Source organism: Anopheles coluzzii, chromosome 2, assembly GCF_943734685.1.
Source record: "Anopheles coluzzii chromosome 2, AcolN3, whole genome shotgun sequence".
NCBI classification, from domain to species: domain Eukaryota; kingdom Metazoa; phylum Arthropoda; class Insecta; order Diptera; family Culicidae; genus Anopheles; species Anopheles coluzzii.
In genome coordinates, this window is record NC_064670.1 from 73,384,715 (window position 1) to 73,399,355 (window position 14,641).

The 14,641-nt window shown below is 42.7% G+C and overlaps 1 protein-coding gene across 1 annotated transcript; it reads left to right on the forward strand.

Moving 5' to 3' along the window:
* Positions 1-5,628: 5,628 nt before the first annotated feature.
* Positions 5,629-7,254, forward strand: LOC120956173 (uncharacterized). The gene has a single exon (XM_049611066.1). The coding sequence runs from the start codon at positions 5,629-5,631 to the stop codon at positions 7,252-7,254; it is 1,626 nt and encodes a 541-aa protein (XP_049467023.1).
* Positions 7,255-14,641: the final 7,387 nt, after the last annotated feature.

Genomic DNA, 14,641 nt, shown 5'->3' on the forward strand with positions numbered 1-14,641 from the left:
TCTTCCCTTTCGCCATTTTCTTTTTCACGTATTCCTTTATCGCTTAATATTTCAAAATATTCCTCATTATTCTCTTCAATATCGACAAACTTTTGATGCACTTGCAAACCGTTGGCAGCATTATCTTTTCCGACCATTTCCCCCTCTTGCTGAAAACGGTCATTGTCCCGCTGTTCATGAAAAGGGAATTTTACATCTCGATTTTCAGAACCACAAGTGTCGTTATCCAATGAGATAAAGGCCAATTCTTGATTTTTTTTATATGGTTCTCGGCGCAGTGGAAGCGTGCTGGGCCCATAACCTAAAGGAACTCTGTTCTTTGAAATACTTTGGAAGTTTTTTATTTTAACAAGTTTCTCTTTTATGCGACCGTTCTCATCAATGGTTGATTTGCGACTAACTTGTAATGAAACGATCGTTCCTAAATCTATTAAAGACTACTTCGATTACACGCGGCTACTTCGTTTACAAAATTAGATTTTTTTTAAATCATATAATGGCAATGAAAACCAAACAGGAGCATTAAAAGACATGTTTGATTTAATGTCATATTTATTGGAAAGAAAGGGCAATTGGAAAGAAAGGAACGCAGGTATTCCAGAAATCTGTCCTGATGCATATCTCATTGAAGCGATTGCTTTTTGCAGGAAAAGGAAAGGAAGTACGGATCTCGTGTCACATTCATTTCAACTTATAAGATAATTATTATATAAGACAATTATATTTTTATTTATGTATTGGATAACTTTTATTTAATTTCTATTTCAGCTCAATCAGGACGCGCTACAAAACTTTTTTTCGCAACTACGCCAAATTGGTGGGGTGTATGATCATCCGTCTCCATTAATTTGCATCTATAGAATAAGAATAATTATTCTTGGAAAATCACCTACGACATTTAAAAACCATACAAGCCAAAAAAAATATCGAAGAAGAAGCTAGTCATGAGCACGTTGAAGAATTTTTATCCGCAACTGTTTTCCCTAGAGTGGATATTCCACAATCCCTTCCTGATATGGAAGAAATGGAAAAAAAACAATGATATTTACCAGGCAGTGGAGGACAATAGCAGTGATTCAGACTCAGTCAGTACTGTTGGTAGCAGCGTTGTTATGCAATCACAGCAAGAAATTGATGGACTGCAATATATTCTCCTTTCTAGCTTAATATTTGCTACTCATAATAAATAGATAGCTACATCCGTAGCAACAGTGGGTTATATAGCTAATAAGTATAATTCCAAATATCCTCATTTAAACTTAGGCTGTCAAACATTTATAATTAATTCTGATCACTGCTACTGCCAACCTCCAACATTTGTCAGGCATTTATCAGTAGGTGGCTTGTTTGAACCTTCCCAAACATTTTTAACCCTCGGGTATAAAATAGAACAGGTGTTCAACAAAATCAATAAGAATGGTAATCTTTCTAAAATGAAGAGGATTGTGGCTAAAATTGAAATGACCATTCAGAAAAAAAATCCGGAACTGCCGTTTGAAATCATAAAAACGTTTGCAAAACAACGAGCCATTGTTAGAATGCGTTTCTTAACATGAAAAGGAGTTCCGAAAATCAATTGAGGCGCAAGCGGAAATACCCTGATCCGCATTCAAAAGCAACAAAAAAAATTAATTAATCGGTAATTTATTCAGATGCCTATTATTAATTTATTGTGATGTTTATATTTATTTATACCTTATTGATTTGATTATTTAAATGTGATAAGGCATTTTGCAATTTATTTATAGTTTATATAATTGTTCAAGTTTTGCATAGTTCAATTCAAATGTATTTATAACAATTTAGTAGCAGTTTATTTGTTTATTTATTTATTCATTAATCAATAGTTAACTTATTTATTCGGAGTGTATTGCTGTCATAGTTTCGAACGTTATCTACGTGATTATAGTTATTTTTATACTTACTTAAGGTATTACACATGTAGTTATTTATTCACCTATTTATTAACTTATTTTTTTATTATTTTAATAATATTTTTCATTTTTAGATTGCATGGCCCATTCTTTATTAAAAAGGTTACCTATTCAATTGAATTATATTTGTAATTGGTCCTGAATCCAATCATAAGTTTCAATTTAAATGTGTTACAATTGACTTAGTTGTTTCAGTCTTTTAATTTCACCCGCTTGTAAAATAGCGATTCTGTTCTTCTTCATGCTGGATCATCTTTGCTTACTTTCATTTCGTTAAAAACGTGTCATCAATCATTCAATAATCGCTACATTACTTAACATCATGATCAACGTAGCACATCGATACGTATGTTATTTATGTAAAATTAATGTACAAAGTTATAATTTTGGGACGTACTGATACGATTTTTTTCTTTTATGTGTTGAAATGAAATCTTAATGATTACTGTTTATTGATTGTGTTCCTTTGGATATTACAGTAATAGTGTAATAGTGGTAATAGTGATTAGAGCTAAGGAAAGTTATCTTGTAATATGTAGCTATAGTATGAAATACTCATCCTTTTAGTTGTTAAGATTAGTAAGTTGGGTAAGTAAATGAATTCAAGGAATGCGCTTTGCATTTAAAGAATTTCAGTTAATGATTGCGTTTTGTCAACTAGAACTATGAATCTGTTTATGTACAAAATTTATTCATGATATACTGTATATCGACTATTAAACTTGTATCCTGTAAATATAACTAATAATACAGAACTTTTTACAGAAAAAATATTAGTATGAAAAACATTTTTTATGTAAATTTCTTGATAGCCACTACAATTTATGGAGTCTTTTCTGCAGTAAAATAGTTGAAATGAAGTATAATAGTCTATAAAGTGCGTCGGCTTGCGATGCCTTGGTCGTAGATCTAGAAGGAACCTTCGCACACTTTGAAACTCCAAACCAAAAACCTCCAGCTTCCGTAACTACGTCTGCTAAAATGGACGAGAAGGAAACTTTCCGCTCATGATTTGTATAGTTTTGTACCGATTTTGTACCGAACGGCATTACATCGCTCCTGCGCACCTGCTCAAATGTCTATTTGCTCATGGTACCTTCTGCAGTCTCAAACTTCTTCAGTCCGAATCGCCTTTAACTTTTGCCATAGAACTATTAATGCTACTGTTCAGGTCTATGCGGTTTAGCTGTTGGCCGGACATACAAACGAGCTGCTACAGGTAAGGTTTGCCATCGTACAGTTGCAGATGCTGGCCGGAAATCAGAAGGCAGCGATCACAACGCACGAATCACTCGGCTGACACTATCGATGCTTCAAAGCGGCCAAGGCCACATCAGTGGCGTATCTAACGGTAGGCGGACTAGGCGGTCGCCTGGGGCCCCGACGATTTAGGGGCCCCGTAGTTCTCTAGTCTATAGTATGCCTTGAACAGAGTAATAGCGGCAAGGGCCCCCGGAAGGATGAACGTTGGGGCCCCAAGGCTGGTGAATCATTTGCATCATTTACCAATTTACGCGACAGTCTTAATCTTTGCGCTAATTCGCCGGCAATGAAATTATATTGAGTCCCACTGTCTAATAAGGTTCGTGCTTGGTGCTCAATACCACTGCTATCTACGATATTTAGAATTACTGTTGATATCAGTACTGTGGATTGCATTCGTGTATTGAGAAAAGTTTGTAGTGTGCTGATGTGGGTTGCACTATAAGTGGAAGGCAGCGGCTCAACTGAGATTTCTATTATACCTGTATCATAATGCATAAGTGAATAATGCCTTTGTTGGCACTGTCTACACACCCATTTAGATGGACACTTTTTTGACGAGTGTCCCGATCCAAGACAGTTCAAACACCAGTTTAGTTCCCTCGCCCTTTCTCGTCTTGTTGTTACAGGCAATGCTAAAAAATCTGGGCATTTATTTATGTAGTGTGGCTGTTCAGGCACAGCCCTGTCACTTCATATCGTGCTTAACGAAACACGAACATTCTTCGTTCAATTTCGAGTGTTCGGCTCGATCAAGTAGTTTATAAATAACAGTGTATGTCGCGAATAAACTCTCTCTTCCAATTTTGCTACACAACGAATAACTGCTGGTAAATATTAAAGGTTTGAAGGTTACACCGAAACGCGGAAAATAAATTATCCGAAATAGTGAGACTAAACATTGGTGCCGTGACCAGGATTAAGACGATTCTGGTTTTCTGAATCTTAATTATTCTCGCGATAATCACTGTTTGCGCGCGTGTAACTGTGCTTTAGTCGCCTCACAATCGACCGAGTTCACTGTGTCCGCGAAATTTAGCGTTTTTTGTCAAACCGCACTATGACTGCTCCGATAAACGTTTTGTCGTCCAGAAGGACAGTTTTGCTAGCAGTATTGGCTAAGCACGAACAATTTTTGGCAGAATTTGACCCGGAACGGGATGCAATCGAAATCAACATTCGCATTGCAAAGGTCCAGAAACTTTCCGTTGATTTGGAAGCAATTCAGGCCAAATTGGAAGATGCGGCGGCCACCGAGGAAGTGATAAGTCACAATGCCGCGTTACGAGACGATTTTGGCTCGCGTTTAATACGCCTTGAAGCCCATTTGAAGGCTAAACGGGTGCACGCTCCGCGATCCGCAAGCACAACACCAAACACTAACCCGTTGGCAGGGATAAAGCTTCCCACCATCTCACTTCCTGAGTTCGATGGTGATTACATGCAATGGCTCACGTATAGGGACACTTTTGAGGGATTAATTCACGAAAACATGGAACTACCACCGACACAAAAGTTTCATTATTTACGAGCTTCCGTGAAAGGCGAGGCCGCAAAGGTGATCGAAGCAATCACGATCAGCGCAGCCAATTACGAGCTAGCATGGCAAATGTTCACCGAACGATACTCGAATGAGTATTTGTTAAAGAAACGGCATCTTCAAGCACTTTTTGGTATGGCCACCGTTAAGAAGGAGAGTGCATCAATCCTTCACCATCTTGTGGACGAGTTCGAACGTCACAAGAAAACGCTCAATCATCTAGGCGAAAAAACGGAGGCATGGAGCTGCTTGTTAGAACACTTAATGTGCACAAAATTGCCTACCTCCACATTAAGAGATTGGGAGGAAAATGCCTCAACTAGCCAAAATCCTAGTTACGAAGGATTAATCGCATTTTTACAGCGCCGTATGCGAGTGTTGGAAACCCTACAGGTAAACATTACCGAAGCTCCCCCTACCGTGAACCAAACGCACTACGCACATAAACATGCTCCGCCTATGCGCTTAGCAAGCTTTCCGTCAACATCACACGACACACGCACATGCCCTTTATGCCACTCCGATCACAATTTAACGAAATGCCCCCGTTTCATGCAAATGTCACCGGAGGAACGGTACCGAAACACAATGACACTGAAATTGTGCTTGAATTGCTTGCGCGACAATCACCGTGTGCGTGATTGCTCATCGCAATACAAGTGCAGACACTGCAATTCAACTCACCACTCGCTTTTACACTCTTCACAAAATTACGGCACATTTTCCACTGCAAACACGTCAGCTGCGCAAAATGCTTCCGTACGCAACACACACAACACAGACGATCACACGGCAAACACGCAACGCACTTATGCAGCAGCATTGAGGCAAACTACGGAACAAGTTCTGCTTCAAACTGCACTAGTAAACATTGTTGATGCACATGGCATAATGCATCCTGCACGCACACTTTTAGATAGTGCCTCCCAGCCAGATTTGATGAGTAGCCGTTTTGCTAACCGGCTAGGTATCAAATCGGGCACGGTCGATATCACGCTGATTGGTGCTGGTCAATCGTCCACCCCGGTGCGGAAATCGATGCGCACCACGGTATCATCCAGAGCGAGCCCTTATGCAATTAATGTTGAGTTTTTGATAGTCGAGAAGCTTATTGCTGACCTGCCCGCACATGATGTGCCCACCAGCGGTTGGAAATTACCGCCACATATCATATTCGCCGACCCCCATTTCGAGAAGTCGGCACCGATCGACATTATTCTCGGTGCCCGGCACTATCACACGTTCTTTGTAAGCGGGGCGCAATATAAAATGTCATCGAATCTACCAGTCCTGATGGAGAGCGTATTTGGCTGGGTCGTTAGTGGATCAGCATCTACCTCTCAGCCAGCAACATCCAATACTTTTCACACTTCATGCGTGGTGTGTATGGTTTCACTAGAAGAATCAATAGAGCGTTTCTGGAAAGTAGAAGAACTACAGGTTAACGATGGCTATTCTCCTGAGGATCGCAAATGTGAGCAATTTTACAAGGATACAACACAGCGAGATGAAGCTGGTCGTTATATGGTATGCTTACCTAAACAAGCAGACTTCGATGTTAAGCTTGGCCTTTCGAAGGCAGCAGCATTAAGGCGGTTTAGTTTGTTAGAAAGGAGGTTAGAACGAGATCCAAACGTAAAAGCGGCGTACCATGATTTCATGCGTGAGTATCTGGAGCTTGGGCACATGTCACGCATAAAAAATCCCTCCGACGACGAACGCGCGTATTATCTGCCTCACCATCCCGTGTTCAAAGCCGCTAGCTCCACAACAAAGGTTCGCGTGGTATTTGATGGTTCAGCTAAGACGTCCACCGGCTTTTCGCTAAACGAGGCGTTATGCGTCGGCCCTGTCGTGCAGGACGATCTGCTCGACATAATTTTGCGCTTCCGCACATATAAGGTAGCCGTTGTTGGAGATATTGCGAAAATGTATCGACAAGTATTGCTCCATCCTAACGACCGGAAATTTGTACGCATTTGCTTTCGATTTTCGCCTCACTCGCCAATCGAATATTTTGAGCTGAATACGGTTACTTATGGCTTAGCCCCCTCATCATTCTTGGCAACCACAACATTGCTGCAGCTTGCAAACGATGAGGGCGCCTCTTGTCCCAATGCTGCAGCTGCTTTGAAAACTAACTTCTACGTTGACGATTTCATCGGTGGTGCTGATTCCATCGGAAATGCTCGCCAGTTGCGAATCGAGCTTTCTCAATTGCTCGCCAAAGGCGGCTTCGAGCTGCGAAAGTGGACATCCAATCAGTTCGAGGTGCTCGCCGGTTTAAATGCGGATCAAATCGGCACACAGTCAGCGCGGCAATTCTTACCACAGAAGACGGTAAAGGCTCTTGGTGTTTCATGGGAGCCAGAGCATGACGTTTTTTCCTTCGAATCCGCAATATCCAGTGATGTGTCCATTCCGACAAAGCGATCCATTCTATCCAACGTAGCTCGCATGTTCGATCCGCTGGGCCTGATCTCCCCGATTGTCATTCGGGCCAAGATGATGATGTAGGAATTATGGTTGCAGAAAGCTGGTTGGGACGAGTATGTTCCAGATACTATCTGTAAGAAATGGAAAACAATACAAGAGGATTGGCAACTCATCTCTAAATTCAAGGTTAGTCGTTATGCGCTTCTACCTGGTGCGCGTATTCAGCTGCATACCTTCTATGATGCATCGGAGGCAGCATATAGAGCCTGCATTTATGCGCGTTGTGAAGGCGAAGGTGGGCAGATTCGCATAACGTTACTTTCTTCCAAATCGCGTGTGGCACCGCTCAAGCGCGTCACACTACCCCGCCTTGAACTATGCGCTGCTGTATTAGGAGCACACCTGCATCACCGAGTAAAGAAGGCGATGGGGATCAACGTTGCAGAATCTTTCTTTTGGTCGGATTCCACCATCACCTTAACCTGGATCAGCGCCACACCCAACACATGGGCAACGTTTGTGGCTAACCGGGTATCTGAAGTGCAGCATTACTCACACCCGCGGCAGTGGAGACATGTACCCGGCGCGTCTAATCCTGCTGACCTGGTTTCACGAGGCATGTCAGCCGCTGATTTCCTGAAAAGCAAACTGTGGAGCTTCGGTCCGGATTGGCTATCTTTGCCCGCTTCCATCTGGCCCAACTCTAACCCGGAACCAGCCAACGAAACGAATCTAGAGATTCGCCAGGTGAGTGCTGCCGTTGTAAACACAACCACTAATCACCCTTGGTTTGCGTTGTGTTCTAGCTACCAGCGATTGCTGCGTATCGTATCATACTGCATTCGCTTCACACGTAACGCTAAGGAAAAGGCACGCACTCAGCGAACAGCAGCACAGAACCCCGCACCTTTAATCGTCACACCCGAGTACATGGAAACAGCAAACACTGTGTTAAGCCGCCTAGCACAGCAGGATGCATTTTCAGCTGAACTCGGGCAGCTCAAAAAGGGAAACGAAGTCATGAGGCAATCACCTTTACGTGCACTAAGTCCATTCCTTGACGAACAAGGGATCATCCGTGTAGGTGGACGTTTACGACTATCTCAACTTCCCTACCAAGCGAAGCATCCTGTTTTGCTTCCCAAGAAACATCCGTTCGCGCAATTGATCGCAAAGTATCAACACGAGGAGCTTCGTCATGGAGGAGGAAGGCTGCTCTTATCTCGAATTCGCGAAGAGTTTTGGCCGTTAGATGGAAGGCATCTTGTTAACCACATTGTGCAGAATTGTTTTCGGTGCATTCGACAGCGACCGACACTTGAACAGCAACAACTTGGACAGCTTCCAGCGCAGCGCATCACTCCCAGCCGGCCTTTTAGTGTTACCGGAGTGGATTACGCCGGTCCATTATACTTGAAGCCAGCCCATAAACGAGCCGCCCCGGGAAAATGCTACCTCTGCGTGTTTGTGTGTTTTTCCACTAAGGCCGTACACTTGGAGCTGGTAAGTGATCTAACTACTGCTGGTTTTTTAGCTGCATTACACAGATTCACAGCACGACGCGGTTTACCGGCACACATACATTCGGACAACGGGAAAAACTTCGAAGGCGCGGCGAGGGAGCTTCACGAGCTGTTCGAAATGTTTCGCGATGAACAGCAGCTACATCTAATTGTGACAGATTGCACTAACCGCGGCATCAATTGGCACTTCACCCCTCCCAAGGCACCACATTTCGGCGGATTGTGGGAAGCAGCTGTGAAGACCGCCAAGCGACACCTTTTTCGGTAGTTAGGCAGCACGCGACTATCCTACGAAGGCTACACAACTGTCCTACATCAGATTGAGGCGGCGATGAACTCGCGTCCTCTCCTACCTATGTCAGACGACCCTAACGAGCTATCGGCACTTACCCCAGCGCATTTCCTCGTGGGCACATCGATGCATGCTGTTCCCGAGCCGGACTACACCCATCTTCGTTCCTGCACCCTCAGCGACTTGCAGAAGTGGCAAGTAATGGTGCAGCGCTTCTGGAAGCACTGGACGACGGAATACCTGCAAGAGATGCAACGTGATAACACCATGGCGAAGAGGAACGACAGCATCTTACCTGGCAGACTGGTCATCCTGAAGGATGATTTCCTCCCCCCAACCCGTTGGCCACTCGCACGTATCGTACATGTACACACCGGAGACGACAAGCTGACACGGGTAGTAACACTGAAAACATCAAAAGGTATCGTAACTCGTCCGATAACAAAAATTTGTATCTTACCTGTGGGAGAGGCCGACGAGAGCACATGCACCTAATTTCTGTTTATTTTGATTGTTTTTGTTTTGTTTGTTGACTTGCGTCAAGGGGGGGAGGATGTTCAGGCACAGCCCTGTCACTTCATATCGTGCTTAACGAAACACGAACATTCTTCGTTCAATTTCGAGTGTTCGGCTCGATCGAGTAGTTTATAAATAACAGTGTATGTCGCGAATAAACTCTCTCTTCCACTTTTGCTGCACAACGAATAACTGCTGGTAAATATTAAAGGTTTGAAGGTTACATGGTTAGGATGGCAAATAGTTCGAGAAACTCTTTATGCTCGAGTGTTCGCTTGCAAAGTTTTCTTGTTTCCGAATCGAGGTAAGAAATCAGAATGTGCGTAATTATTTTATTACTTGTGTTGTCAATTGGGTGTTTCATATAGATGAGAGCATCTACATGCGTTGAGCATGTTGCAACCAACTCACGCAGCCCTATAGCCGATTTGCGAATCAATGGCTTTAGTTTTACAAATCCGCTAATGTGGTGTTCTATCATAACATGTGGGTTTTCAAAACGCTCTTTAGCAGTTTCCACGTCGAGGCAAACTTATTAGAAGCAATCACACTTGCACTTAAAACGCCTGCCGCCTTTCCCTCTAATGCCTTATTAAAATGATGCAGCTTCACTGCATCTGAGTCACATGACCGATTCATCAGGTGCATAAACATGGCCTTAAATTTTGTCCACAGTTGGTGTTGGAACGGATGTTATTGTTGGGACGGCCTGAACTGACAGCGGATTGTTGATGTTCGAATAATTCAAACATCTATGATTTCGAATATTGATAGGTGCCATCAGAGTCCACTAGATGGCGAATAGAGATATCGTGGAGAATAGATCGTGGAAAAGAGAAGGAACTCGGATAGAAGAAACCAACCAGCTCACCAAAAAAGGGACAAATCGGGGCTAGGGTCAAAAAGGGTCAAACCAATTTAAGCGCGCTCAAAACACTTAACGATTCATTCGCAAAGGAAAAGTCAAGACGTTTTTAAAGTGTAGAAAAAATAAACAAGTCTCGCTATATAAAACTTCGCAAAAGCGATCGTCACAACAGTTTGTATGAACTAGTGTTGGGAATTTCGTTAAAAAAGGAACGGAACGAAACTAGTTAATTTTTCCAAAAGAATGGAACGTGAACCTGGGGTGCAAAAGAACCGATCCAGAGCTTAGAAGCCAAACTGTTTTCCGGGGTGGGGTGGGGGGGGGGGGGGTGGCATGCATTTATTATCTAGCATTTTTAAAACTTTTTAGATGCGACGACCATTTTCGGTCAAAGCCTTCCTGTACCACTAATAGACTTGGCTATCAGTAACTTATTAAATGCCCATAGCATGATAATCAACCCAGCGTATGGGGGCACGATCCATTCCAGGCTTTTACCCATGCCGATGTTATTGAGTGGTACGAGTTAGCGATTGAACCACGAAATTGACTAATTATTTGAATTTCACTTACTATTTAAAACAACTAGTTTTTTTTCACACAAATCATTTATACGATCACGGCACTCAAACGGTTGTCGAATGGAACAGAATGCTTCGAATCGAATGGTCAAATATTGGAATCATGCCGAGTGCCAAGATCAAATGGATAGCATGGCATAAAAAATAAATACATTTTATTTTTCGTTGTTCATACTCGCATATTATAATACATATTTTCCAACCCGTTCTGCCATATGAGTGCAGATTTTAATTTTTTAATAGTTATTTGTCTAGTTAAGACAACCTTAATTATAACAAAAAGTATAATAGATGTTACAAATTGCGCCATAATACCAAATGCAACACCATTTTTGGTTTCGCTTAACACAATTTTTATAAACGACACGCGACGAAGTGCGATGAATATTCCTGTGAGCTTTGGAGAGTGCACAGGCAACACATACTGTGTGCGAGAAAGAGTGAACAGATATCTTGCAAGCAGCAAGCAACAGCCGGACAAAGCCGTTTTTTTGCAAAGAACGGAACGCACGAACGATAGCACCTTGCTAACAATATTGAAGCGGCAAAGACAGGAACGGAACGGAAAGAACGAATTGAACGGCACGGAATGCACGGAAAGAACGAAATGAACGGAAAGAACGGAATGAACGGAAAGAACGGAATGAACGGAAAGAACGGAATGAACGGAACGGAATGGAATGAACGGAATGAACGGAATGGAACGGAATGAACGGAAAGAACGGAATGAACGGAACGGAACGATTTTGTATAAAGGATCGGAACGGAACGGCCTACATAAAGAACGGAACTTTTTTACTAGGTTCGGACCGGAACGGCCAACACTTGTATGAACCATCGAATGTGGGCATCGGAATCGACAGGTCGGAAGTGACGGAAGTGCAGGCGATATTGAGTGCTTCGTAGCGATTCAATGGTAAACAATTCAAGGGCTACTTCTATGGCAGTAGCAAGCTTTCTGAAGCTTTCATCGTGCTTAAAATAATTTTACGCGTCAGGGGGGAGTTGTTCCAAGATCTGATTAAACACCCCATATTGAGAATTTTTCAATTTACTCAATTCCCGTAAATTCACTCGATTGATGGCTGATGTAAGCTTGGCAGCCTTTAGCTCACTTTAGAAAAGTGATTGGTGTTTCAGTCGTAACACCTTTAAAATAGTGACCTTCTCTTGGATTTCTTCTTCGGAAAATCCCTTGAATCCCTGGGACTCCATCGAAGAATCGTCGACAAGTGTTGTCGGCATTTGGGTTTAGCGAAGAAAGGGCACGACGAGTTTTGTTTCACTTCCAGGTAAGTGAATTTTACTTACCAATGTGGAGCCACAACGTACCTGGTTTTGCTCCGACCACCAGCTGAATGACGCACTGTAGCACCGAGGAGAAGCTACAACAATCTTAGCTGGGGGAATTCACACACTTGCACTGATCTCACACTTAACTTCGGTTTCGACGAATCACACGGCTGAATGACGCACTGTAGCACCGAGGAGAAGCTACAACAATCTTAGCTGGGGGAATTCACACACTTGCACTAATCTCACACTTAACTTCGGTTTCGACGAATCACACGCGACTAACTTTCAGTATCCGGGTTTCCGTACCCGTGTTTCTGTATCCAGTTCGAATGACCACCTGTAGGGGGATATTACAAGTAACAAGCGGCCTACTCCGCGATTTTTGGTTTGGGGAGGGGAAGGAAGGGTACCAAGCGGCTATCGGTTGAAACCACTGAGTAACCTTGATGAAAGGGTAGGAGGAAACCGAAGGCGGAACGCGCAGAACCGCAGGACACCGAAGAACGTGTACAAGTGTTAACCTTCGGCTACCCATTAAGGATCTTAGGCGATTTGTACACTGGATAATGCCAGAATGTAGAAATTCAAAAGAAATCAAACTTTGAATGGTTGCTGTGTTAATCTCGAAATACAATTTATTTTACAATATGTGTGTACTAATCACCGTCATGCTGCTGTAGCGATACGCAAACAGAACAATTACAAGATAACAAGATTACAAATGGTGGGACGCATTACATACGTGGAACGGTTAGTGTCAACACGCAAGGCGACGGACAGAAAACGCCATCAGTCGGTGCGTAGCCCAAAAAAGTGTAACGCGGGTTTTATACTAATTCGTCAACACATGATATGAAAATATTTTAAAATACTTTTTGTTTGTTCCGTTATTATCCAATACTTTTATGTAATCTTCAACTTCTTTTTTAACAGTGCTAGTGAAATTTATTTTTTATTTTTATTTATTTTTGAAAATGTGCTTGTCGTGGCAATCGCTTGCAAAGAGAAATTTAATTAAATGAAATTTATAAAATTTAAAAAGAGTCGCGTTCACAACGAACACATTTTTATAAAAAAAAAATAAAAAAATACTGCATTTGACAGTTCCTGAAGTAAATTATATTGATTCGACTTTGATCTACCAAATTTAAAAAACCGCGCATCTCAGGCCGCGGGGCCATGGGGATTCTCAACGCTCATTTTCTCAAGCACTCATGAGTGCTTTTGAGAAAACCTCGTTCTCAGCGTTTGTCAAATCGGTACAAAATCGGTTTTGAGAATCTTTGAGAATCTTTGAGAAAGTTGACGATGCAACGATTGGCTAACTGAAATATGGAGAATTGCGCTATTTGTTTATCGGAAATCACTTTGGAAAATGTATTCAATGTTTATAATTGAAAACGTTAAAAAAATATGCGATTAAAAACTGTTTTTCTATTTAAAGCTCTAAATAAAGCTTGAGTGTCTATATCAGTTTCTCAGAGTGAGAAAAACTGACGACGGCCACGGGCTTGAGTCTGAAACAAGTTTTGAGTGCTTGAGAAACTTAAATGAGTGCTTGAGAACGTTTTCTTAGCTTGAGAAAGCCCCGTGGCCCCGCGGCCTCAGAATCCGCGTAACTCGGGAACAGACCGTACATTTCGAATCATTTGCGCAGCTTCATTTCAATGCGCTCAACATTTGAACACTTGAACACTTCACTAAATAATAGCACCAAGCGCCTAGGACTTAGGCTGACACACGCGCGGCTGCTCGCTGCGGATCATTGAGCTGTACTGACGACCTGTCACACAAAGAGAACGAAATTTTCAGGCGAGGGGTAGGTAGAAACACGCTGTGGAGATCCGGCCCAAGTTTGGATCCAAAGTCCGTTGTTTTCGGCTGAAAATTAAAAATGGCGGATGGAGCACTACCGCAGAGTGGATGCGACCTCTTGCTTGCCTTAAAAATACGCGAGGCGCTTTTACGACAAAGAACGCCCCGACAGACAAACAGAACGAAATTTTCAGGCGAGGGGTAGGTAGAAACACGCGGTGGGGGTCCGGCCCAAGCTCGGATCCAAAGTCCGTTGTTTTGGGCTGAGAATAAAAAATTGCGGATGGAGCGCTACCACGGAGAGAATGCGCTCTCTTGTTTTCCTTGAAAATACACGAGGCGCTCTCGCTGTAAAGAACGCTCGCTCGCGCTGTTTCATCATACACTGGTGGACATAAAAATAGGAACTTTTTTCTGTGACCGAAAGACATAGTTCTTGTCAGAAATATTTGGTAGCCCTGAAAAGGACTGTTTAAGTGGTTGTTGGGAGGAGGTGTTGCGGTGTTCCACTGTGCGAAAACACATTCTAACGGTCAATCTGGTGACCGTTATTCGCTATCACTTCCTGACAGCGTTT